This window comes from Onychostoma macrolepis, chromosome 08, assembly GCF_012432095.1.
Source record: "Onychostoma macrolepis isolate SWU-2019 chromosome 08, ASM1243209v1, whole genome shotgun sequence".
Taxonomy (NCBI): domain Eukaryota; kingdom Metazoa; phylum Chordata; class Actinopteri; order Cypriniformes; family Cyprinidae; genus Onychostoma; species Onychostoma macrolepis.
In genome coordinates this window covers 26,455,016-26,478,361 of record NC_081162.1, presented here as the reverse complement: position 1 = coordinate 26,478,361, position 23,346 = coordinate 26,455,016, and the positions used below count along the sequence as shown (strand labels likewise).

Below are 23,346 nucleotides of genomic sequence, written 5' to 3'. Positions count from 1 at the left end.
TTTATACACATGCTACATCAATATTTACATAAATGGTGCAATCATTTTCTTTAGCTTTTGTCTGTCTAACTTTCTGTTTATAAAGATATGTGACCCTGGACCACAAAACCAGTCTTAAGTCACTGTAGCAATAGCCAAAAATACATTGTATGGGTCAAAATTATCGATTTTTCTTTTATGCCAAAAATCATTAGGATATTAAGTAAAGATCATGTTCCATGAAGATATTTTGTAAATTTCTTACCATACATATATCAAAATATAATTTTTGATTAGTAATATGCATTGCTAAGAACTTAATTTGGACAACCTTAAAGGCGATTTTCTCAATATTTTGATTTTTTTGCACCCTCAGATTCCAGATTTTCAAATAGTTGTATCTCAGCCAAATATTGTCCAATCCTAACAAACCATACATCAATGGAAAGCTTTCAGATGATGTATAAATCTTAATTTTGAAAAATTGACAATTAAGACTGGTTTTGTTGTCCAGGGTCACATATTGTAGATAAATAGATAGATAGATAGAGTGACAGAGCAGCAGGTAGATATTGCAACATGTAGATAGAGTGACAGATCATGATAGATAGATAGACAGATAGTGTCAGATAGCATGATAGAGCGACAGATATGACGAGAGGTAGATAGAGTGATAGATAGAGCAACAGAGTGCAATATGTAGATAGAGTAATAGGCAGATAGGTAGACAGATAAATAGAGCATCAGATAGCATGATAGAACGACAGATTGCAATAGGTAGAGAGAGTGACAGATGTGAGTGTGATATGTAGCTAGAGCGTCAGATAGCATGATACTGTAGATAGAGCACGATAGGTAGATAGAGCATCAGATATGTGGATGCAACAGATAATAACAGTGCGATATGTAGATAGAGTATAAAAATTTGAATTTCGAATATTCATAGAATTTAAAATAAAAATCCACATTCGAAAGCAAAAATGCTGCATTCGAATTTTAGATGTGCATCAGGCAGCATTATCAGTGGCGCACAAGATGCGATGGTAATGTAATTGTTGTTGCATTGTAATGTTTTTGTTAGCCTATCCAGGTGAACCCACTAGATGAGGTGCTGCTGCATTATTCATTCAAAATATTGCGAAAAAAGAGAACATCAGTGCGGAGAAGATCTTGTTTACGTCGAAACTGAAAACAACGAAATCTGTTTACGCAGAACACATATTTTACGCATTTTCTATAGGGACATATATCATCGTTACACAAGAGAGCCACATGTTTAGAAATCCATGTAAAATTAATGTGAATTCATCTTTTAGAAAAAACATGTCTAGAGACTTAATGGTGTTTTTACTTAATAGATAAAGTGACAATATGTAGATAAAACATCAGATAGCATAATAGATAGAGGGACAGACTGTGATGTCGATAGAGTGATAGGTAGATAAAGTTTCAGAGATAGCATGATAGACCGAGCAACAGAGCACGATATGTAGATAGAGGGGTCAGTAGATAGAGTGACAGGCAAATAGAGAGTGATATGATAGTGTGACGTAGATAGAGCAACAGATAGAGCGATAGAATGTGTAATAGAGCGACAGATATTGAGAGTGGCAGAGTGTGATATGTAGATAGATAGACTCTGAAAATTCTCTGAATATATGGTATGGAAATAAAGACATACGTAAGCAGCGAGGCACAAAATGTCTAAATTGGAATCAGATGTGGGGAGAAAAGATACATATCAGTTCTGAGTGAGAGAGAGTGAGAGAGTGCTGACTTTCAACAGTGAGTCAGTCTGCTTGTGTTACTGTGATTATTGAGAGCTTCTGCAGTGGAGAGACAGAGAGTGAGAGAGAGTGAGAGAGAGAAGGCTGTGCACGATTCACGGTCTTCTCTAGGATACAGCTCGCTTCTCTCCTCGTCTCAGTGCTCCTCTCTCTTCCCACTCAAGTGTATCTGATCCGTCTCTCCCGCAGCACAACTCCTCTGTTTCTCAAGAACTCTAAGGATGACTCCTCCAGAAACCTCCAGCCACAGATGCCTGTTCTCCAGCTCATGGCTGCCCAGGACGACTCAACACTCTTGGGCTTCCCTCGTGCGGACTTGCCCTCTTTAAAGTGGATCCAAAGCAGAACAGCAGCTCAAGCCGGTCTCCTTTAGGGTGAGTATCATTGACAAGATATGAGTTTGTTAATGTTGTTTACTGAACCACAGAAAGAGATTAACACAATCCAGTGCTTTTTTGTGGATGTGCGTTTCATTGTTTTGCTGTAAGCAGTTATTAATGTGCAACTCCTTGTTGCATATTGTCATTAGTGATCGTATAAAAGCTGAGAATACGTCCAGGTGGCGTCTCAGATGGGTGCAGAGAGAGAGTTGAGGCTAGTGGTGCCAACACAGATGCCAACACTGTCAGCGTGTGAACTCTCACTGCGTGTCATGACACCAGGTCTGTACAGAACATCACCATTGTGCTGGTCATTAGTAATCCCAGTACAACACAACCGCTCAGATATCAGCTGCTGACTTATTCTGTAGTGATTCCATCAAAAGTATTGAAGTCGAGCGTGTGCATTATGTGCTGGTACTTTATTAAGTGATCAGATGCACCAATTTCACCAGAAAACAGGTGAAAAATCCAGAGCACGGGGTCTTTTGACCCTAGCAACCACATCGCAATGCCCCAGCAACCAGCCTAGCATCGTGACAGAGTTTTGCACCACTCGCATTTTTTTCAGCAAAATCAAATATTTATCGATTCCCGACCGTGTAGTTCAGGTAACTGGTCTGTAGAGTGCTCAGGGAGACAAATGCAGTATGTGGGTGTAGTGAAATAGAAATGTATGCGGAAAAGAGTAGCAAGAAGGTGACAGAATGGACTTATTTCTATGGAAACAGCACTTTCCTCTCTTTCTCCCTCCTCCCTCCATGCACTGCTACTGAAGACTCATATGGATGTTTTTATGTTCCCCATTGAAAAGAATCCGATAATGCATTTGTTTGCTATTTGAAGGGAAATGCATCTACAAATGCCGATAATTTCTTAGATGTGTTAACAAACTAAAAAGTTGCTCTCAGACATGCCCATATACCGCATCACTTCCTGTGTTTACCTCATTCTGCTACCACTGAAGTGAAGTCCTCTAATCCGGCTGCTGGAGATTTCAGGAGAATCGTGTCTTTCTGTCACTCAAGCTGTTATTAAGCCACTTAAACTGTCTGAATCTCACACTGGATTGGCTCTGTTTCAGAACACATGCCCAAGCAAATAGACGAACATTTGGGACTTGAACCTTGCTAAACCTGCTAATATTAGTATAGTTAGTCAATTCAGTTAATCTCTGCTGCTTTTTGGTTTTAATTGCTCTCATAATCCTAAACCAGCAAACACTCCTAAATAAGCTTTGTTGACCTGTTATATTTGTATTTTTTGTGGTCGTATCTATTAGACAAAATCTGCGCAATACAGCCTGTAGAGATCAGTATGGCACGATTATGGAATTATTGATACAGTATTTGAATGGCATTAAGGATGTGCAGTGATCCTCATTAACATTAATACAGAGCTGTCTGAAAGTGTCTGTAAGTTTGACAGTGAGATGATTTCATGCAGCAGCCTGCGGTGTGTCGTGATGCACATGCTCAGTAATCCTTGAGAGCTTTTCATCCGCTCTCAAACACGATCCCCCCCCACACACACTGATAACTGAATATTATTTTTGGGAAATAATAATGTTATTGATGCGAGCACTCACGCATAAGTGCTGATCAGGTAAAGGGATCTTGTGGTCGTGACTGCAGCTCAGACAGTGTCTATTCTATGGTTATAGAGAAAAGCATGCGAAACAGTGTTATTTTTATCTTTACGCACAGAAAGTGTTACTGTGAATGAACTCGGTGCATGACCTCAACACCAGATGCATGCATCTGTTTGTGCATTCATGAGGATGCTGCAACAGGCTCTTCAGAGAATCAATCAATCAATCAATCAATCAATCAATCAATCAATCAATCTATCTATCTATCTATCTATCTATCTATCTATCTATCTATCTATCTATCTATCTATCTATCTATCTATCTATCTATCTATCTATCTATCTATCTATCTGTCTGTCTGTCTGTCTGTCTGTCTGTCTGTCTCTCTATCTATCATCTTTTGGAGCTTGACAGTGCTGTATAATAAAAGTGGATGGTATCTATCATATCAGTCATCCATGTTCAGATTTAGGTGATCACTCATAATTCCCTACTGTTTGTTTGTTTGTTTGTTTATTTATTCATTTTATTTGATTATATATTTCAATTTGTTTATTTTATTTCAATGCATATTTATTTCAGTTTTTGATTTCTTATTTTGTTCATTTTATTTTATTGAATATTTATTTATTTGTAATTTGTTCATTTACTTATTTTTATTTTATTGAATATTTATTTATTTGTAATTTGTTCATTTACTTATTTTTATTTTATTGAATTTATTTATGCATTTTTACTTTAATTTGTTCATTTTATTTTATTGAATTTATTTTAATTTATTTCGGTCATTTTATTTTTGTTTTATTTTTTATGTTTTTATGTTTGTTTATTTTTTAATTTCTTGATTTTATTCTATTGAATATATTTAAATTTCTTGATTATTCATGTATTTATTTTTATTTTGTAAGATTTAGCTAGTTCTAGCCACATCAAAGAATGACGGTCAAGTGTCAGACCTGTTGTCCACATATTAAACATATCAGTTATACCTTATCTGTCAATCATCACAAGTTCTTGTTTACATTAATGCTCCATGATGTTAGATGATCAGTGATTTCATATTCATTCAAGCCTTCGGCATGTCAATGTGTCATAACTTTTAAAAAATTCTGCTTTGAGAGCTGTTGTGATTTTCATCCCCTTTGGTCAGAGTTTTTTGTTTGTTTCCTATTTCTCCACAGCTGAATTTCTCTTATTCCCCCTCCCCAGAGATCAGTATTAGCCGAGAGATCAGAATAATTAAATCATGCCTCATCTTGAAACACTGTGTTGATTTTCCACGTACTAAATTATGCATCCAGCTGGCTTCAGAAGAATAATCATATTTTTGCATGACCATTTGCATGTTCTGGTGATGTAACCTGCAGTATGTTTTATGGCGGATTGGATGCAGTTTGTTTTAGTGTTGAGGAAAAATGCACTAAATATTATGTTCACTTTCAAACTTTTGAACTTTGATCACAGGATAGTTCTAAACATCAAATGAAGATCATAGTTAAAATCATGCATATTATCTTTTTTTTTTAAATTTAATGTAAAAGTGGCTTGCAAGTTTCGAAGTGATGTCATCATCTCATAAATAGCATCTGTGAGAATGTTAAACACTTGCATGACGTGGCTGTAGTCACGGGCTTGAGTCTGTATCGCACATGTGTGAATCGAGTCACGGGACCTTCAGCAGGTTTTACGTGTTTAGTGTGTGTGTTCTTGAAGGCTGCACGTTTCTGTGAATGTGAACATGAGTTCATACCGCTGTTTTGGGTTCAGAAAGCGATTCCATAAGCATCTTTTGGGTTGTGTGTGTGTGTGTGTTTTGTAATCTATAAGCCTCCTAACGCTGAATTGTAAAGCCTCAGGCTACTGAAAGAAAAAGCTGGAGAGAGAGAGAGAGGGAATGATATGGAGGAGTAGAGATGCTTGTGCTTTTATTAGGAGCTCTTTTCTTCTGTCGTTCATTTTTTCCCTCCATCTCCGAGGATGCCAAGTAGAGAGTGGCAGTTAGAAACAGTCTGTGCATATCTAATATGATTGGGCTTGTTAAAAATAGACTGCACTATACGCTCCGTGCTGAGCTCGTATGCGCAGAAAATACTTGCTTCTGTGGGATTCGTAAAGCAAAACACAGTAAGGATTCAGTATACGTTTAGAGACTAGAGAGGATTTGATTGGACAAAAATTGTATGTTCCCCTGAGTGCAAGATGATGTCAACAGTATTTTGGTTTCTATGGTAGAGAGCTTGTGCTACATAAACTACCGTTAAAAACTGTTTTTTATCAATAATTATTTGATCAAAAATACAGCAAAATACTGTAATATTGTCAAATATTATTACAATTTCAAATAAGTGTTTTCTATTTGAATATATTTTAAAATGTAATTTATTCCAGTGATGCAAAGCTGAATTTTCAGCATCATTACTACAGTCTTCAGTCACATGATCCTTCAGACATCATTCTAATATACTGATTTGCTGCTCAAGAAACATTTCTGACGATTATCAGTGTTGAAAACAGTTGTGCTGCTGCATGTTTTTGTGGGAAATGTGATATATATTTGATTTTTCAGGATTCTTTGATGAATAAAAAGTTTAAAAGAACAGCATTTAATTGATAGAAATTAATTAAATGAATTAATAGAAACCTTAGGATGTATTTTCTATTAATCTTAATAGCAATGAATATAAATATTTTGTAAGATTGACTATAAATGTCTTTACTGTCACTTTTGATCAATTTAATGCATCCTCACTGAATAAAAAGTGCAGCTTGTTGACTCCTCTAAGCAATCGGACTTAGAGGATGCTAAAAATGTGATCAAATCTGACTTGCGTTGAAGCAGGGCCATAAATCACACAGATTTGACAGATTTAATTCAGATCTACTTGGATAATAAATAAATTTAATATCTGAATGCAGATCAAATGTGTGTCCTGGCATCATGTTTCTTTTTCCTTTTGGAATCAAATCATGTGCCTTTTTGTAATTGCAGTGATTAATTATTGGTTGTTTGCTCTCATCTTTTTGGAGCTTCTTAGATTTGTGTTGCAAAGTTTAATCAATTCACATATCTCTTGGCTTAATTAGAGCTGAAATGGAGCATTTAACTGTTTTGCTGGCTTTGTGGATTATCAGACCGGTAACGTTTACTATTAACAACAGTAGTTTAAGTAATTTGTTTTGGTATAATTAAAATTTAAATGTGGTTTCATGTTCTTCAGCATCTCCTGTTTTTTCTTTCTTTCTTCTAGAAAGGGCACGTTCATTCAGACCTCGTCTTTCAGCATACAATCACACAAAGAACAAGACCTTCAGAGCCGAAGCTTTCAGATTGCTAGAGGAAGGGCAGACAATCATATGTAAAGGTACAGTTGACAGTGACGTCTTAAGTAATTTTATGGATAATTCAATCCCTCATATGTGTACCGATGCCTATTTTCCTTCTTGTTTTGAAAGATGGAGCAGGAGATTTCAAAAGTGCAGCGTAAGATGTCAGACCTGGAGTCCGTTCTGCAGCAGAAGGACGTGGAGCTCAAGGCTTCAGAAACCCAAAGAACCATCTTAGAACAAGACTTGGCCACCTATATCACCGAATGCAGCGTGGGTTTACTGTTTGCATGTGGAAATGTGGCGTGATCTGAATTGCACAGATTGGTTTGTGAAATGTTTTGTGTGTATTTCAGAGTTTGAAGCGCAGTTTGGAGCAGGCCCGCATGGAGGTGTCGCAGGAGGATGATAAAGCTCTGCAGCTCCTGCACGACATACGGGAGCAGAGCAACAAACTGCAGGAAATTAAAGAACAGGTTTGAATTCACTTCAGACATTTCTGTAGCATTTTTGACAATGTATATTATTCCAGTGAGTGGAGAGCTCTAAAAACTGCAAAAAGAAGTTCCTTAATCAATATTTTTGTCTTGTTTTCTAGAAGACATTAACATTCATGCAATTAGCAGATGCTTTTATCCAAAGTGACTTAGTTTGCATTAATACATTTAAAGCTGTATACATTTTTATCAATTCATACATTCCCTGATTATCAAACTCATAAAGCTGTCATTGTAAAGTGGTACCAACTTGTTTTTGGAGAATATGCAGGGACTTTAAAGGAATAGTTCACACAAAAATGAAAATTTGCTAAAAATGTCCTCACTCTCAGGCCATCTAAGATGTAGATGAGTTTGTTTCTTCATCAGATTTCGAGAAATGCAGCATTCCATCACTTGCTCACCAATGGATCCTCTGCAGTGAATGGGTGCCGTCAGAACGAGAGTCCAAACAGCTGATAAAAACATCACAATAATCCACAAGTAATCCACACCACTCCAGTCCATCAGTTAACGTCTTATGAAAAAAGCTGAGTGTCTCTAAGAAACAAATCCAGCATTAAGATGTTTTTAACTTCAAACTGTTGCTTCTGGTCAAAATATGAGTCCATAATCCATAATAATGCTTCCTCCAGTGTAAAAATAATCTGGTCTGAATCAGGAGAGAGATCTGCACAGATCAAGTAGTGTTTACAAGCCAAAACAGTCCAAAAGAGCTCTAAACAAATATGTTTGTGTGTTACTATTGATTATGGACTCGTATTTTGGCAGAAAGCAACTGTTTGAAGTTAAAAGCATCTTAATGATGGATTTGTTTCTTACAAACACAAAGCTTTTCTTTTCATAAAACGTTAATTAATGGACTGGGGTGGTGTGGATTACTTGTGGATTATTGTGATGTTTTTATCAGATGTTTGGACTCTCGTTCTGACGGCACCCATTCACTGCAGAGGATCCATTGGTGAGCAAGTGATGGAAAGCAACATTTCTCAAAATCTGATGAAGAAACAAACTCATCTACATCTTGGATGGCCTGAGGGTGAGTATATTTTCAGCAAATGTTCTTTTTTTTTTGCTGAACTGTTTACTAATTAACTAAATCACAACACAAACACAAAATGTTTTTAAAACAAAACATTTCACAATACATTTTTTTATGTTTGTGTGTCTGCAGTGGTTTATGTACCTCTGACTGACATAACCAGAGGTTTCAGGATAGTGTGCATTGTGGTTCATTAAAGTATGTTTATATACTGGAGCATCTTGTGACATGTGTCTTTGTTTAGCACTGGGGGGTCTGAGTGAGCATTTCACAGATTTCTCAGATTATTCCCATAGAGCGTCACAGGCGTCTGCTAATAAGAGCCCTGCTGATAGAGTCCACAGTATGAGTACAAATGATCTCTGTCCATGTCAGCTTCTGAAACACTATCTGAAATAGCGATGGCCACTTACAGCCACGAGTAAAGTAATAGAGAACGTAAGGCTGAAGAATGAGATGTGAAGGTAAGAACATAATGGAAAAACAGCCTGCTTTCTGCCGCTTCTTGCACGTCTCCCCCAGAGCCAGGCTCCATCGCACTGCGGTTGCCATGGAGACAAAAATGGTACCTCGCAGTGAAGGATGTTGCAGATGCAATGGAAATGCTGTCGTGACAAACTGGCAAAGGTCTCAAATTAGCAGCAATCAGACTTTAAATGAAGTGTTCACTTTTCATTTATCCTACAGATTTGACCAAACTGTTTGGTTTGATAAATTTTCAGTTTGGTTTCACAGAACTTTGCTGCTAGTTGATGCTTTCAAACTCTGCTGCATAGAGTCATGTTGTCTTTGTGCATGTGTTTTGTTATATTTATGAATATTTATGAACTAAACAAGGAAAAGCGATAAGATATATAATTATTTTTTTAAAGACTCAACCATATACTGTAAATATATATATATATGTATGTGTGTGTGTGTGTGTGTGTGTGTGTGTGTGACCCTGGATGACAAAACCAGTCTTAAGTGTAAATTTTTCGAAATTGAGAATAAATAAGAATAAATATTCTTTCCATTGATGTATGGTTTGTTTGGATCGGACAATATTTGGCTGAGATACAACTATTTGAAAATCTGGAATCTGAGGGTGCAAAAAAATCTAAATATTGAGAAAAACGCCTTTAAAGTTGTCCAAATTAAGTTCTTAGCAATGCATATTACTAATCAAAAATTAAGTTTTGATATATTTACGGTAAGAAATTTACTAAATATCTTCATGGAACATGATCTTGATATCCTGATGATTTTTGGCATAAAAGAAAAATCGGTAATTTTGACCCATACAATGTATTTTTGGCTATTGCTACAAATATACCCCAGCGACTTGAGACTGGTTTTGTGGTCCAGGGTCATATATATATATATATATATATATATATATATACACACATATAATACATACACACACACGTTTGTTTCTGTGGACTTTCCATAGATTTCTATTACTTTTATACTGACCAAAGATATTTTCTATCCCCTAACCCTAAACCTATCTCTTACAGAAAACTTGTTTGCATTATTATACTTTCGGATGAACAGATTGATGGTCCCCACAATGTAAAAAAATTCAGGTTTTACTATCCTTGTATGAACATTTGATCCCCACAATGTGGCATAAACAAGTACACACACACACACACACACACATAAACATACATTTTAGTGCAACTGTCAAGCAATTATTTTTTTTTTTAATCTAATTACATGATGTGCTGTTAATTAATCACATCAAAAGATCATTTAAACTCATTATTGTGTTAGATGAGAAGAGCATTGAATAGACATTACAAAAAGTAGCGTTAGAAATAAATATTTTGATTTAACATTATATAAATAATGATTTGATAACACTTTACTTAAAGCCCTAATATAAAATGCATTATAAATGTAGTTTTAATGCACCTTATAATGCATTGCTTGATCTCATTAATAATTGTAACCACAGTTATAATACATTATAATATTTATCCGTTGTTACACCTTTAGAATGTTTAATCCATTAAATCAAATGAAAAACAACTTTCAAATATTATAATTCAATTTAAGTTTGATTGCAGTTATTTATGAAAAGTTATAATACATTACATTATGAGTACTTTTATAATGTATTCTACATAAATGCTTTGGTGTTTACCAATGTTTTTTTTTTTAATTTTATGAATGTTGAATAATGAAAATAAAAAAATAAAAAAATTTAAATGATATGCTCAATATGAAACTAAAACTGCCTTGCTTTTGCTCTCTGTTTCTGTTGTATGTATTATTATTATTATTAATAAGTTACTTTGTAAGGACATACATTTTCACGTTAGTCTGAAATGTTTGAATGCACTAAAAAATAAGTTAATATTTAATAGAAAACGTGTTAGACGTAATATTGTCTGTTTTTGCTCCACCGTGAAAATATATTTACAAACAAAGACAAAGTAGAAGCAGAAACAAAGTGTTTCTTTGCGAATAAATCAAGTGTTTTCCAACAAATCAGTTACATGAACGATTCAATGACTCATTCTTAAAAGCAGTCACTTGTGTCCTTCCTTAATGAAGTGGTACTTTTGAACGAACCGGTTGAGTGAATGAATTTAATGACTCTTTCTTAAAGAAAGTCATTTGTCGCCACCTCCTGATTAAAAGTAACTTGCAGAAACAACGTATGCTTGGAATTTGCACAAAACACCAACAAGCAAAAAAATGTTAATAGAGCTTTTATTCTCATATAAGTGACTTGTAATCAGCAGTTTTACAGTTAAGTTATTAAAGTTAAAGTTATTAGCAGTGCTTTATATGGGATAGTAGTAGGTCATTTCCTCATCACTGCTGACTTTTGAAAGCCTTTATTAAATTTTAAGTTTATAATGTTGTGTTTCATCTTGGACCAGGTTTTGGTTAATGACTTGGAAGTCTTTACTAAAGTTTTTGTTTTTAAAAAATGACTGTAGTTGTTGGGCTGTCTTATGCTTAAAAAAAAAAAAGTGGCACAGAAAGGCGTTTGGTTTCATGAATATGAAGTTTGTTAAGCTCAGGGGGGAATCGGTCCATTAAGCTGTCAGTTCAGAGCAGAGCTGCTTTTAAAGGGTGATTTCCAGTTCAGATGGAAGTTTTAGCGGCTGACAGATTCGGTTTGTGCTTTGGCTTTTAGCTTTTGGGCTTTTTGGGAACTCGCTCATTTGAAAGTTGCTTTGGATAATGTGAATGGTGTTTAAAAGACTAAAATTTTTGTTTATTAACTGCGTTCAGTTTGTAGTCATGAATTAAGGCGTGTTCATTTGAACTAACTTTAATTATACTTTAAATTTACAAAATTGTAATTTTCTTCTAAATATAAATTTCGTCTCTGTTCTTCTTAAAAGTAAATGGACATTAATATCAGATTTTAAGACATTGTTAAGATCTATTGTTAAAGTCTAGAGGAGATGCATTTTAGATTATGTACTGTAGTGTTTGATCGATATGGGTTTTTCAATGTCTGATGTTGATATATAAAGTGCTGTATTTCTGAATTGCTGAAATGACAAAAAAATCTAAAAAGAAAACGTGAGATTTAAGCAAAAACATCATTTGGCTTTTCATTTAATCTGATCGGCATACAATTGATGTATTCAAGAGGTCTCATTTGTGGTTTTCTTTCTGATGAATGAATGTTGCATTTGGGATCTTTTTAGTGCTTGCAACTATTATGGATGCTGTAATTCCAGGCACTTTCTGGCAAAATGTCATTGTCACGATTGACGTTATTTGTGCAGGAGAGCAATTAGCTCACTATTGATAATTAAGCAATCACATTAGCATAGAGGACTGACAGATGAAGATTGTGTTGACTCACTTTGAGCTGTTTTTTTTTTTTTTTTCATATTATGACTTTCATTTGGGAGGCAATTTTACAAAATGTCAAGCACCTCTTTTCTGTCATTTCTGGTGCATAATTATAAATCTCATTATGGTGATGTAAAGCAAAAAGCACAAACATGCTTTTCCATATCTGTTTTTGTGAACTTCATTGTTTTTCCTCTGCACTCATGTAGCATGGTCTCAAGTGCCATATGCTTTTTTTTTTTTTTTTTTTTTTTTTAAAGGCTACTGCATAATATATGGGACAACAATAATATTAACGGAGTAGTTCACCCAGAAATAAAAATTTCCTCACTTTCAGGCCATCCAAGATGTAGATGAATTTGTTTCTTCATCTGAATAGATTTGGAGAAATGCAGCATTACATCACTCGCTCACCAATGAATGCTCTGCAGTGAATGGGTGCCGTCAGAATGAGAGTCCAAACAGCTGATAAAAACATCACAATAATCCACACCACTCCAGTGGATCAGTTAACATTAAAAATGTCTTAATAATGAATTCGTTTCTTTCAAACATGCAACTTTTCACTTCACAAGGCATTAACTGATGGACTGGAGTGGTGTGGATTGCATGTGGATTATTGTGATGTTTTTATCAGCTGTTTGGACTCTCATTCTGACGGCACCCATTCACTGCAGAGCATCCATTGGTGAGCGAGTGATGGAATGCTGCATTTCTCCAAATCTGAAGAAACACTCTTCTACATCTTTGATGATCTGTGGGTGAGAACATTTTCAGTCAATTTTCATTTTCAGGTCAACTGTTACTTTAATGCTTGGTCTCTATGAGTGCAAACTACCCAAATTCCACAGGTGCATGTCCAACATGCTTTACAACAATGTTTAATAAACACAGACAGTTACTGATTCTATCTTCTATGCCTGTCATGCTAGATTTCCTTTTCCCCTTTAACGTAGCCCAGGCTGTCGTTTATCACTAAACGCCGTAAGACGTCTCGTTAGGCGATTGTGGCCTCGTCACACATGGCGTGGATGTGATTTGTGACCTGTAGCTAATGGCTAATGAAACGACAAGGGCCGATTTGGACTCGGACTGGCACACTCACACCGTCCGCCCACTCGCTGGCCTTTCACCCACTCAGCACACTTATGTATCCACTTCTCCGCTCTGCTTTTCATGTGCTGGTCTCTCTCTATATCCCGCAGTTGGTTACTCAGACTGATTTCATCTCCTGTGCCTCATGTTCTCTCACAAAGGTCTTCTGATTCTCCTGTTTAATTTGATTCTGCCATTTTGCACGAAGCGGTTTGCTTAGTGCTGCATTCAAAATGGGTTGCATGAGCTCAGTCTGATTCCTTTATACTTTTTGTAATGCTTCTTTAGCCGTATGAATGTTTTGCCGCGTCGAACGCAGGAATATTCCACTAAAATAATCTCATAAATGCCCTTAAATGATCAAGGTTGTCAAATTTTTGTTGAAAAACCTGTTGCACATAATCTACTACATGCTTTCTGTCGTCTGATTGATAGTTAAGATTTTTTTATAATTAAGTATAATTAGTATAATTGCAAAAATGTTCACTTTCAGCTCATGCTTCACGTGTCTTTTTGCTGGAAAATCTTTGCGTGAACATAATAAGTAAACGTAATAATAACTTTTATATCGTTAGTAAGATTTCAAGGTCACTTACTGGACTGAAGTAGGTTTACTTGATTATTAATAGATGGTTGTTTTTGTTTTTTTTAGAAAAATCATGTTCAAATACATCAAATAGTCAGGCCTTTGAGGAACATTTATTTGTTCATCTCTCAATCATCACTGCGATATGTTTTGATCATAAAACTAAGCATTTAAATATCATCTTACTAAGACATATTATTGGAGATATGGAGTGAGGACTGATATTTATATGAATTTTATGTCAGTCTGTTATACAGTTATAAAGTTCTCATTGAGTTACTTTACAGGCATCAGAATTTCATACTTTTTGGTCATAAAAATATCAGTATCTGCACCAAATTGCATATTTTTGCTCAGATTGGGCCTCTGAATAAAACTGACGTTTATTTTTTATCATATGACACTTTATGGGCCGTAAAAGCCTGATGTATCAAATATGATGCTCAACAAAAAACCTCATACAAACTTTTATTTTAAATTATATTAAATTGTTCCATTAAAAAAAAAAAAAAAAAAAATATATATATATATACATATATATATATATATATAATTTCTTTTGTCAGACTTGACAGGATTAAATTGCAATGCAAAACTTTGGATAAAAGCGTCTGCTACTTCCAGTACTTGTCCATATGAGCTAAATAATAAAACATTTTGAGCGTGTTTCTGTTCTTTATAGACACGGACACAGAGGACATGTCCCTCAGTAACTAAAGTGCCATTTTAACCATTTATGACCCTGCAGGAGTACCATGCTCAGCTGGAGGAAATGCGCGTGTCTATTCGTCAGCTGGAGGAGAACCTGTCCGCTGCTCGCCGCCGCAGCGACCTGTACGAATCCGAGCTGAAAGAGTCCCGCCAGACCAGCGAGGAGCTCAAGAGGAAGGCTGTGGAATACCAGCAGAAGATTCAGAAGGTTTGTTCACGTTCAAAGCGAGAACCGTCCTGCTGATGCACGCTAGATGAGATGCGATCAGTCTATGTTTTGATTTTGCAGGCCAAAGAACAAGGCAAAGCCGAGATGGAAGAACTTCTGACCAAATTGCAGAAGGTAATTTAATCACTATTTACTCTCTGTTTCCATTGGTAAGAAGACCAACATATTTTGGTGCTAGACTTCCTAACTTGCTTAACCAACGATACCTTTACTTTATTTGTAAATGTCTCAGACCAATGCAGAGCAACAAGTGAAGATTGAAGAACTCCAGGAGAAGCTTGCCAAGGTACCATGCGCATTTATTTAAAAATCAGCCCTTCTTGAAGAACTGAAACACAATTTGTTTATTTTAAATTCAGTAATATTATTAAGTTAAATGTATTGATGCTGTCATTGAACTGAACTGAGATGATAATGACAATAACTTTGCAACATCAACACTGTTATTGATTTGAATTGAATCAACACTGAACTGACTTGAACTGAATAACAACACTATTGTGTTTTGTAGAGATGCTTTACCGCTGAAATATAAAGTAGTTTTATAATTGATTAATTTTACAACATTAACACTTTTATTTTCCTGTTTATTTGAGGGAAGCCAAATAAATAAATGAAATACAAATAAAAACAGTGTTTCCGATACTACAAAATGAAATATTGATGCCTATATATATTTTATAACTTATAACCTTATATTTCATTAGGTGATATAATGTTATAATATATGTTATAATATATAATATAATATAATTTATATTTATAAAATATGAAGCTAATTGGTTAAACCAAAATCTGCTTTTTACCTTAAAATGTAATAATACCGAACACTGTAAAAAAAGAAGATTTTTTGAAGTTAAATAAAGTAAATAAAACAAAGTACACAAAACAAAGAAAATGCTCTTTCAGTTTTTCTACTTCAAATGTCATTTATTTCATAAAATTGTGCAGCAGTCCTTGTACTGTTTGCACTGTAAATTATATGTTAAATTATAGTTTGTAGTTTCAAAAACTATAAATTTGACTGCATTTCACTGGATAATTACATACAATGCCTTGTTGAAACATTTACAGTTTTTCACTGTCTATGGTAAGGTCATTTACAAACCAATTAACAGGTTTTTACTCTAGCTGTTTTAGTCTTTTCTGTACGTTTTGTACAATGTTTCCCTCTCTCTCAGGCCGTGAAGGCGAGTACAGAAGCCACTGAACTCCTGCAGAACGTCCGCCAGGCTAAAGAACGTCTGGAGAGAGACCTGGATCGTCTGCAGACCAAAGAGGACTCCACCGACAGCCTGCGCAGACGCCTGCGAGAGACTGAGGTGACGTACTGATCTATTATGATTAGATCAGATTCCACTTTATTGTCATTGCACAAAGAATAAGCAGGAAACAATATCTGTACCTCAAACAGTATATCCTGAAGTGATTAAATAAAAATAGACATTGAATGCAGTTACTCGCTTAGGATAAAATCATCTGCCAAATTCATGACTGTAACTGCAAATCTAAACATCATAATTAATTAACCTATTGTAATCCACTTTTGCTGACATTTAGCCTCAAGCTCACAGCTGATTGGTTCATTGTTGATGACTCTTCTGATGTGATTTTCCATTTCAACAACTGCAGAAAATTATTTTCTTACTTCGTATTGTTGTCTTGTTTTCAAGTACAAATATCTAAATGTTCCTTAATCAAAATATATTTACTAAAGAAAAAAAAATGACGTCAGGTTTTAATTTTGCATTTTGCATCTCAAGTAAATGTATCTTGATTAAAGAATGATTAGATATTTCTACAGGGAAACAAGACACAAATACTAAAGATATTGGATAAAAAAAACTGGATACGAAATTGCTTAAAAGCAGAAAGAATATCTGCCAGTGGGTAATAATAATATTCTTGTTTTCCCTTTGAATTACTTTTATTTTTCTTACCCAATTGGCAGATATTTTTTCTTGTTTTAAGCATAAACTCACTTAATTTTGACACGTTTTGGGAAACAAGGCTTAATTTTGTTAAACTTTTTTTGCCTGTGAAGTACATTTATTTTGATTAAAGAATGTTTAGACATTTATATAAATGAAAACAAGACAAAAATACAAAGAACATTTTTTGCAGGTATTTAGTTTTTTTTTTTTTTTTTTTTTTGAAGAATATTTAGATATTTGTACTAGAAAACAAGACAACAATACTAAGTAAGAAGATCATTTTTGCAGGGTATTTGGTTAAAAAATCCTTAAAACAAGAAGAATACACAAATAATAATACAAATATCCTTGTTTTCCCTTTGAATTAATTTTATGTTTCTTACCCCATTGGCAGATTTTTTTTCTTGTTTTAAGCATAAACTTCCTTAATTTTGATACATATTTCAGGAAACAAGACTTAATATCTTAACTAATTTTTCTTCTCAAGTAAATATATCTTAATTTAATGTTTAGACACTTATGCTGGAAAACAAGACAAAAGTACTAAGTATGATAATCAATTTTTGTGGTATTTAGACCACCTCAGGTCGTCGTTTACAGTTTAACAAAGCGTAACCTTAATTTTAAAATCTGATTTATTAATAGTAATACTGTTCCAGGGGCTATTTATTGGTGAAATTCATTTAAGTTGAAACTGTGATGCTAAGTAATATTTTTGACTTGAATAAAATGAGTTCATTTAGATGTTACTACATAAGTTCATTTTTTCCAGTGTAAGTTGCCATGAGAACATCATCAAAATGAGGTTTTTCCTTTTTTGGGATGGAACAGGATGACAAGAAAACCCTGGAGAACCAGGTGAAGAGGCTGGAGATGGTGGAACGGAGAGAAGCTAAACTCAAAGAAGACATTCAGACCAAGTCGCAGCAGATCCAACAGATGGCTGATAAAATCATGGTAAGCCTGAGACGCGAGGGAGTGCTGAACTCCTGCTGATTTACACATTCTGTATCTTAAACACACACAAACAAACAGGTAAACACTGGAGCTGTTCAATCAACACGACGTGTTGATGAAATGCGATTGCTGCGCTCCAGAAACATCTTCTGGAGGTGTCACATGCACATAGTAAAGCTACTTAAGACGCGTAACACCTCTTAGTCACACGTGGTATACCTCCTCAAACCCTCACGCTTGCATTAAACACACATGTTTTCTGTTTTATTCGTTTTTCTTCGACCTGCTTAGCCTGGCAGTGTCAGCTCTTCTTTTCCTCAGCTCCCAGCATGCTCTCTGGCCCTGTCACGGCTCCAAAAGTGACAGATTGCAGTGGATCATCTCAGTCTTTGGCCACAATCATGTGTGTCACAATGACGATGTGTTTTTAGCTGGATGATTTATACCGCACATTATTGATTTTTATGAATTAGTCATGATTAACAAGTGCTTCAAAATGAAATGGCACATTTTGAGTTCATCTGGAGACCAGAGTTGTTATCGTTAATTAATAATAAAACTATTAAATCTATTAAATCTAGACTCAAAACAATTGTTTAGCTGGATTACCTTACTTTGGATTACCATTTTGTATGAAATGTGCTATATACACAAACGGTAACACTTTATTTTAGGGTCTCTTAACTAGTTGCTTATTAGCATGCATATTACTAGAATATTAGCCATTTATTAGTACTAATTAAGCACATATTAATGCCTTATTCTACATGACCTTATTCTACATCCCTAATCCTACCCAATACCTAAACTTAACAACTACCGCACTAACTATTAATAAGCAGCAAATTAGGAATTTATTGAGGGAAAAGTTGTAGTTAATAGTGAATAAGTGTTCCCTATTCTAAAGTGTTACCAAACAAACTTGCCTTGCCTATTAAAAATAGTTTTATTTAAATAAAATAAGGCTGAAATAAAATTAATTATAAATATGTGACCCTGGAGCACAAAACCAGTCTTAAGTCGCTGGGGTATATTTGTAGCAATAGCCAAAAATACATTGTATGGGTCAAAATTATCCATTTTTCTTTTATGCCAAAAATCATTAGGATATTAAGTAAAGATCATGTTCCATGAAGATATTTTGTACATTTCTTACCGTAAATGTATCAAAACTTAATTTTTGATTAGTAATATGCATTGCTAAGAACTTCATTTGGACAACTTTAAAGGCGGTTTTCTCAATATTTAGATTTTTTTTGCACCCTCAGATTCCAGATTTTCAAATATTGTCTGATCCTAACAAACCATACATCAATGTATAAATCTCAATTTCGAAAAATTGACACTTAAGACTGGTTTTGTCGTCCAGGGTCACATATTGTGTGTAAAAATTGAAATACAAAAATGACTAAAACTGAAAGAAAAGTAAATTAAAGCTAAATAGAAATATTTAAAAGTACTATAAAATTACAAGAGCACATAATAGAATTACTAAAACAAAAATTAAAATAAAAACTGAAAATACATTACTACATAAAATACATACAATACTGTATACATACAATACATAAACAAGGAAAAACAAAACTATTTAAAGGAGTGTTTGATTGCGATTTCCCTTTTTTAACGTTAGTTAGTGTGTAATGTTGCTGTTTGAGCATAAACAATATCTGCAAAGTTGCAAAGCTGAAAGTTCAATGCAAACGGAGATATCCTCTTTTAAAATTCTGGCAGTGTAATGCCTACAAAAACGGCTCATAGGGACTACAACGAGTTACTTCCCGGGTTTGTGACATCACAAACCCAGATAAATCCCGCCCCGGGGAATATGCAGTGAAGGGGGCGGGGCCATGCTGCGCTGCTTTAGAGAAGAGGAAGAGAAAACTAGGGGTGTACGTAAAAATCTATTCATATATGAATCGCAATTCTGTCTTCTAACGATTCTAATGGATTCACAAGTTTCAAAATCAATGTTCTACAGCAGCGGTTCTTAATACTGCTCTGCACACGCTCTGCATCTCTCTCTCTCTCTCTCTCTGTCTCTCTCTCTCTCATTCAGATCATCAGCTTAGCTCCAATAATGAACTGTTCCAATAATACACATATTTTCACATAGCAATGAGAAGCGTTATACATGGACATGTGTGCGGTTGCCGTGCTGTATTAAAGCTTTAATCGGGATAAAACCATATATTAGAAGCTAACATGGAGTAGCATTTTCAAATAACAGCGTATCTAAAAGTATGAAACAACAACAAACAAAAAACATACCATTAAGAGCCGTGCTTGCACAGGTTCTGCGCGATCCTCTTCACTAATATCCTCTGCGTCTCATTCGGGCTCAAATTGATAAGCAATATTGACGACGCCATTGTTTACAATACAACCGGAGCACATGCCGCTGAGCTGAGGGGCGGGACGTTAAGATGCACACTAGAGGTGGTTTAGCCAATCACACAATCAAGCCTAGAAAAAAAACAGTCAACCACCCCTTTAAATAAACTATCTGCTGTATACAAACTAATAACTAAAATGATAAACTAATAACTTTTACTGTATTTCACAGTAAAAGTTATGGTTTGTACTTCCAAAAATGATACATTTGACTGTATTTTACTGTATAATTACATGTAATGCAATATTAAACCATTTATAATCTTTAAAAATATATATGGTAGGGTAATTCGCAATTAACTAACTAACAGGTTAATTAAAACTATTAAAAATGTTTCATTAATTGAATTAAAGCTCAAATAAAATATTATATAAATATTATATGAAAAACTAAATTGTACTAAATTGAGATAAAAATAAATGAAAGCTAAATACACATATTTAAAATATATTTAATATGAATGACAAAGGCACAAAAATTAAAATATAAACTGTAAAAGTATATAAATAATTCAAAAATAGCACTGATGGAGACCTGTTAGGGCAATATGTTATCAACTAAAACATGACCTACAGTTTTTCCTAAAATAAATTAGATTAAATAGAGACTTTTACTGAAGTCCCACACTTTTGAATTTTTCTTCTGGGAAAAATGCCCTAGCAATTCTTCCTCTATTGTCTGTACGCAGGAACTCGAAGAGAACTTGCGTGAAACACAAGCATCAGCGCAGCGTATGGAAACCCACCTGGAACAGAAGAAAAAGCTTTATGAAGACAAGATCAAGGTCAGGCCACACACACACTTCTGCTTGACAAATATCAATGATGTTCAACAGAGCGGTTTACCGCCATCGTTGAGTTTACACAGGACTGATATACAGTACTTTAGTGCTCGTTATTAATTTTATAGCTACTGAATAAAAGATCCTGACTCCTTGTTTATCTTTGGATTTAAATGAAACCTTTAAAGGCCTCATTTTGAAGGTACTTTCTGTTCGTTTATCAGGTGTAATAACCCAGTGCTTGTGTTTTGTAGGTTTTAGAGACTCAAATGAAGGCTGATTTGGCTGAAAAGGAGTTGCTAGAGTCCAAGCAGAACACGTATGAGGAGGAATCTCGCGAGCGGGGAAAAGTGATCAGCGACCAGACAGCGGTAACATGTTATTTTGCTTTTTCTGAGAGACTATCATTTTTCATTGGGAAAAATTGCATAGTCTGACCCCTGCTGTCAATTTGTTGATTTAAATGAAAAATCATTGTATGGCAATAATTGTTTTCCTCTAGTGCAATAAAAAAATACTGTATTGACAATATTAGAATAATCAAAGATAATAGGAATTACAAAAAATGTGTTGTGACAATAACAACTAAAATTTAATTTTCCTCTGTACCAATTTCACTACCATACCAAACACTATTGGACCTATTTAAATATTTTATTTAGTGTTAAAAAAAATTAAATGAGTTAATTAATTCTCCTAATAATTTTAAGTAAATAATACATTAAAGCTTTAGCATGTAGACTGAAATATTTTTATATTAAGTAAGCACTGGTTTAAAAAGGTCAAGTTATTAATAAAGTTAAATGAAGAGCAAAACACCTAAGTGACTCAGTAATCCGTATCTTTTTGGTAAGATTAAGAAACTACTATAGTTTTAATTAATAGTTTAAATTCATTTTTATTTGTATATTTTCACTTTAATTTTAGTTAACGTTTTAGTAATTTTGTAGTAAATTTATATATATATATATATTAATAATTGTGTGTGTTTATATATATATATATATATATATATATATATGTGTGTGTGTGTGTGTGTGTGTGTGTGCACGCGCGCGTTTTTGTGACAAATCAGGACATAGATTTGTATAATGACATGGGTATGATAGGTATTACAAGGAGAAGGTGACTTTTCAGGACATTAAATCCGTGTCCCCACTTTTCAAAACGCTTATAAATCACACAGAATGGAGTATATTGAAAATCTGAAATAGCAGAAAGTTTCCTGTAAGGGGTAGGGTTAGGTGTAGGGTTGGTGTAGGGCAATAGCACATACAGTTTGTACAGTATAAAAACCATGGGATGTCCCCACTTTTCACAAAAACGAACATGTGTGTGTGTGTATTAATAATTTTATTATTACTTTTATTTTAAGTACGATTTTTTTTGTTATGTTTTAGTTAACTATAATAACCCTACTCAGTATCATTGGTACTGTAGGAAGACTAGTATTGTTACTTTTGTAAAATTTGGTACTAAAGCACCAGTACTTTTGACAAGACAATACTATACTTGGTTGACTATACTGATTCACCAGCATGACCTGCACTAACCAGCTGGCCTCGTAAAGAAATCCAAGCTGGTCTGTTCATTATTGAACTAAGGTTCTGCTATGTCTAATTTACTCATCAGTGACTCTGTTTCATGTAGACAATCAATGCCATGGAGTCAAAGATGACCAATCTGGAGCAGAGGATCTCTGAGCTTTCCGAGGCCAACAAACTGGCAGCCAACAGCAGCATTTACACCCAGAAAAACATGTGAGTTTACATCCATGAACACACAGACTCCAGCTGATTCAGTGATGGATGGAAATCATTTACAGTTGCTAACCATAAACAGCCTACAGTTAGACTAACACATTATATTACTTGACTGAAGAGTTGTTTGTTTGGATTATTTTTAGTAACACATTTAATTATTAATTCAGTTTTAGTTTTTTATCATATTGCGGGTGCTTGTTGTTGTTATGTAAAAGCAATTAGCCATTCTGCTTCATGATGTGCTACATAATGTCATAAAATACACAGTTTGTATTGGATATGGTATTCTTTGCAAATACATTTTTGCATTTAAGCATATATCAGTCACTTAAAATAATGTTGAAGTGCTAAAATTACTAAAACTGAAATAAAAATAAATTAAAGCTAAATAGAAATATAAAAAAAAACTAAAAAACTAAAACTTGAACTATAATGAAGACTGAAAATAAAAAAAGTACATTGCTGCTAAACAAAAATAAGA

At 34.4% G+C, this 23,346-nt stretch overlaps 1 protein-coding gene across 11 annotated transcripts in view; it reads left to right on the top strand.

Annotated features, from left to right (window-relative positions):
* Positions 1-23,346, top strand: part of LOC131546195 (citron Rho-interacting kinase) — a 61,199-nt gene that overhangs the window by 3,182 nt on the left and 34,671 nt on the right. For 10 of the 11 annotated variants that reach the window (XR_009272621.1, XM_058785584.1, XM_058785579.1 and 7 more), the window contains exons 1-12: positions 1,810-2,140; positions 6,987-7,100; positions 7,192-7,335; positions 7,419-7,538; positions 14,844-15,014; positions 15,096-15,149; positions 15,268-15,321; positions 16,217-16,357; positions 17,801-17,926; positions 21,010-21,105; positions 21,357-21,473; positions 22,753-22,862. Coding sequence is in view for 10 of the 11 variants with exons in the window: in XM_058785584.1 (XP_058641567.1) it covers positions 7,192-7,335; positions 7,419-7,538; positions 14,844-15,014; positions 15,096-15,149; positions 15,268-15,321; positions 16,217-16,357; positions 17,801-17,926; positions 21,010-21,105; positions 21,357-21,473; positions 22,753-22,862 (1,133 nt within the window). In the remaining variant the exon portion in view is untranslated. Of the gene's footprint in view, positions 1-1,809; positions 2,141-6,986; positions 7,101-7,191; positions 7,336-7,418; positions 7,539-14,843; positions 15,015-15,095; positions 15,150-15,267; positions 15,322-16,216; positions 16,358-17,800; positions 17,927-21,009; positions 21,106-21,356; positions 21,474-22,752; positions 22,863-23,346 lie in introns of those variants that run through there. The other variant, XM_058785578.1, reaches the window with a different exon arrangement.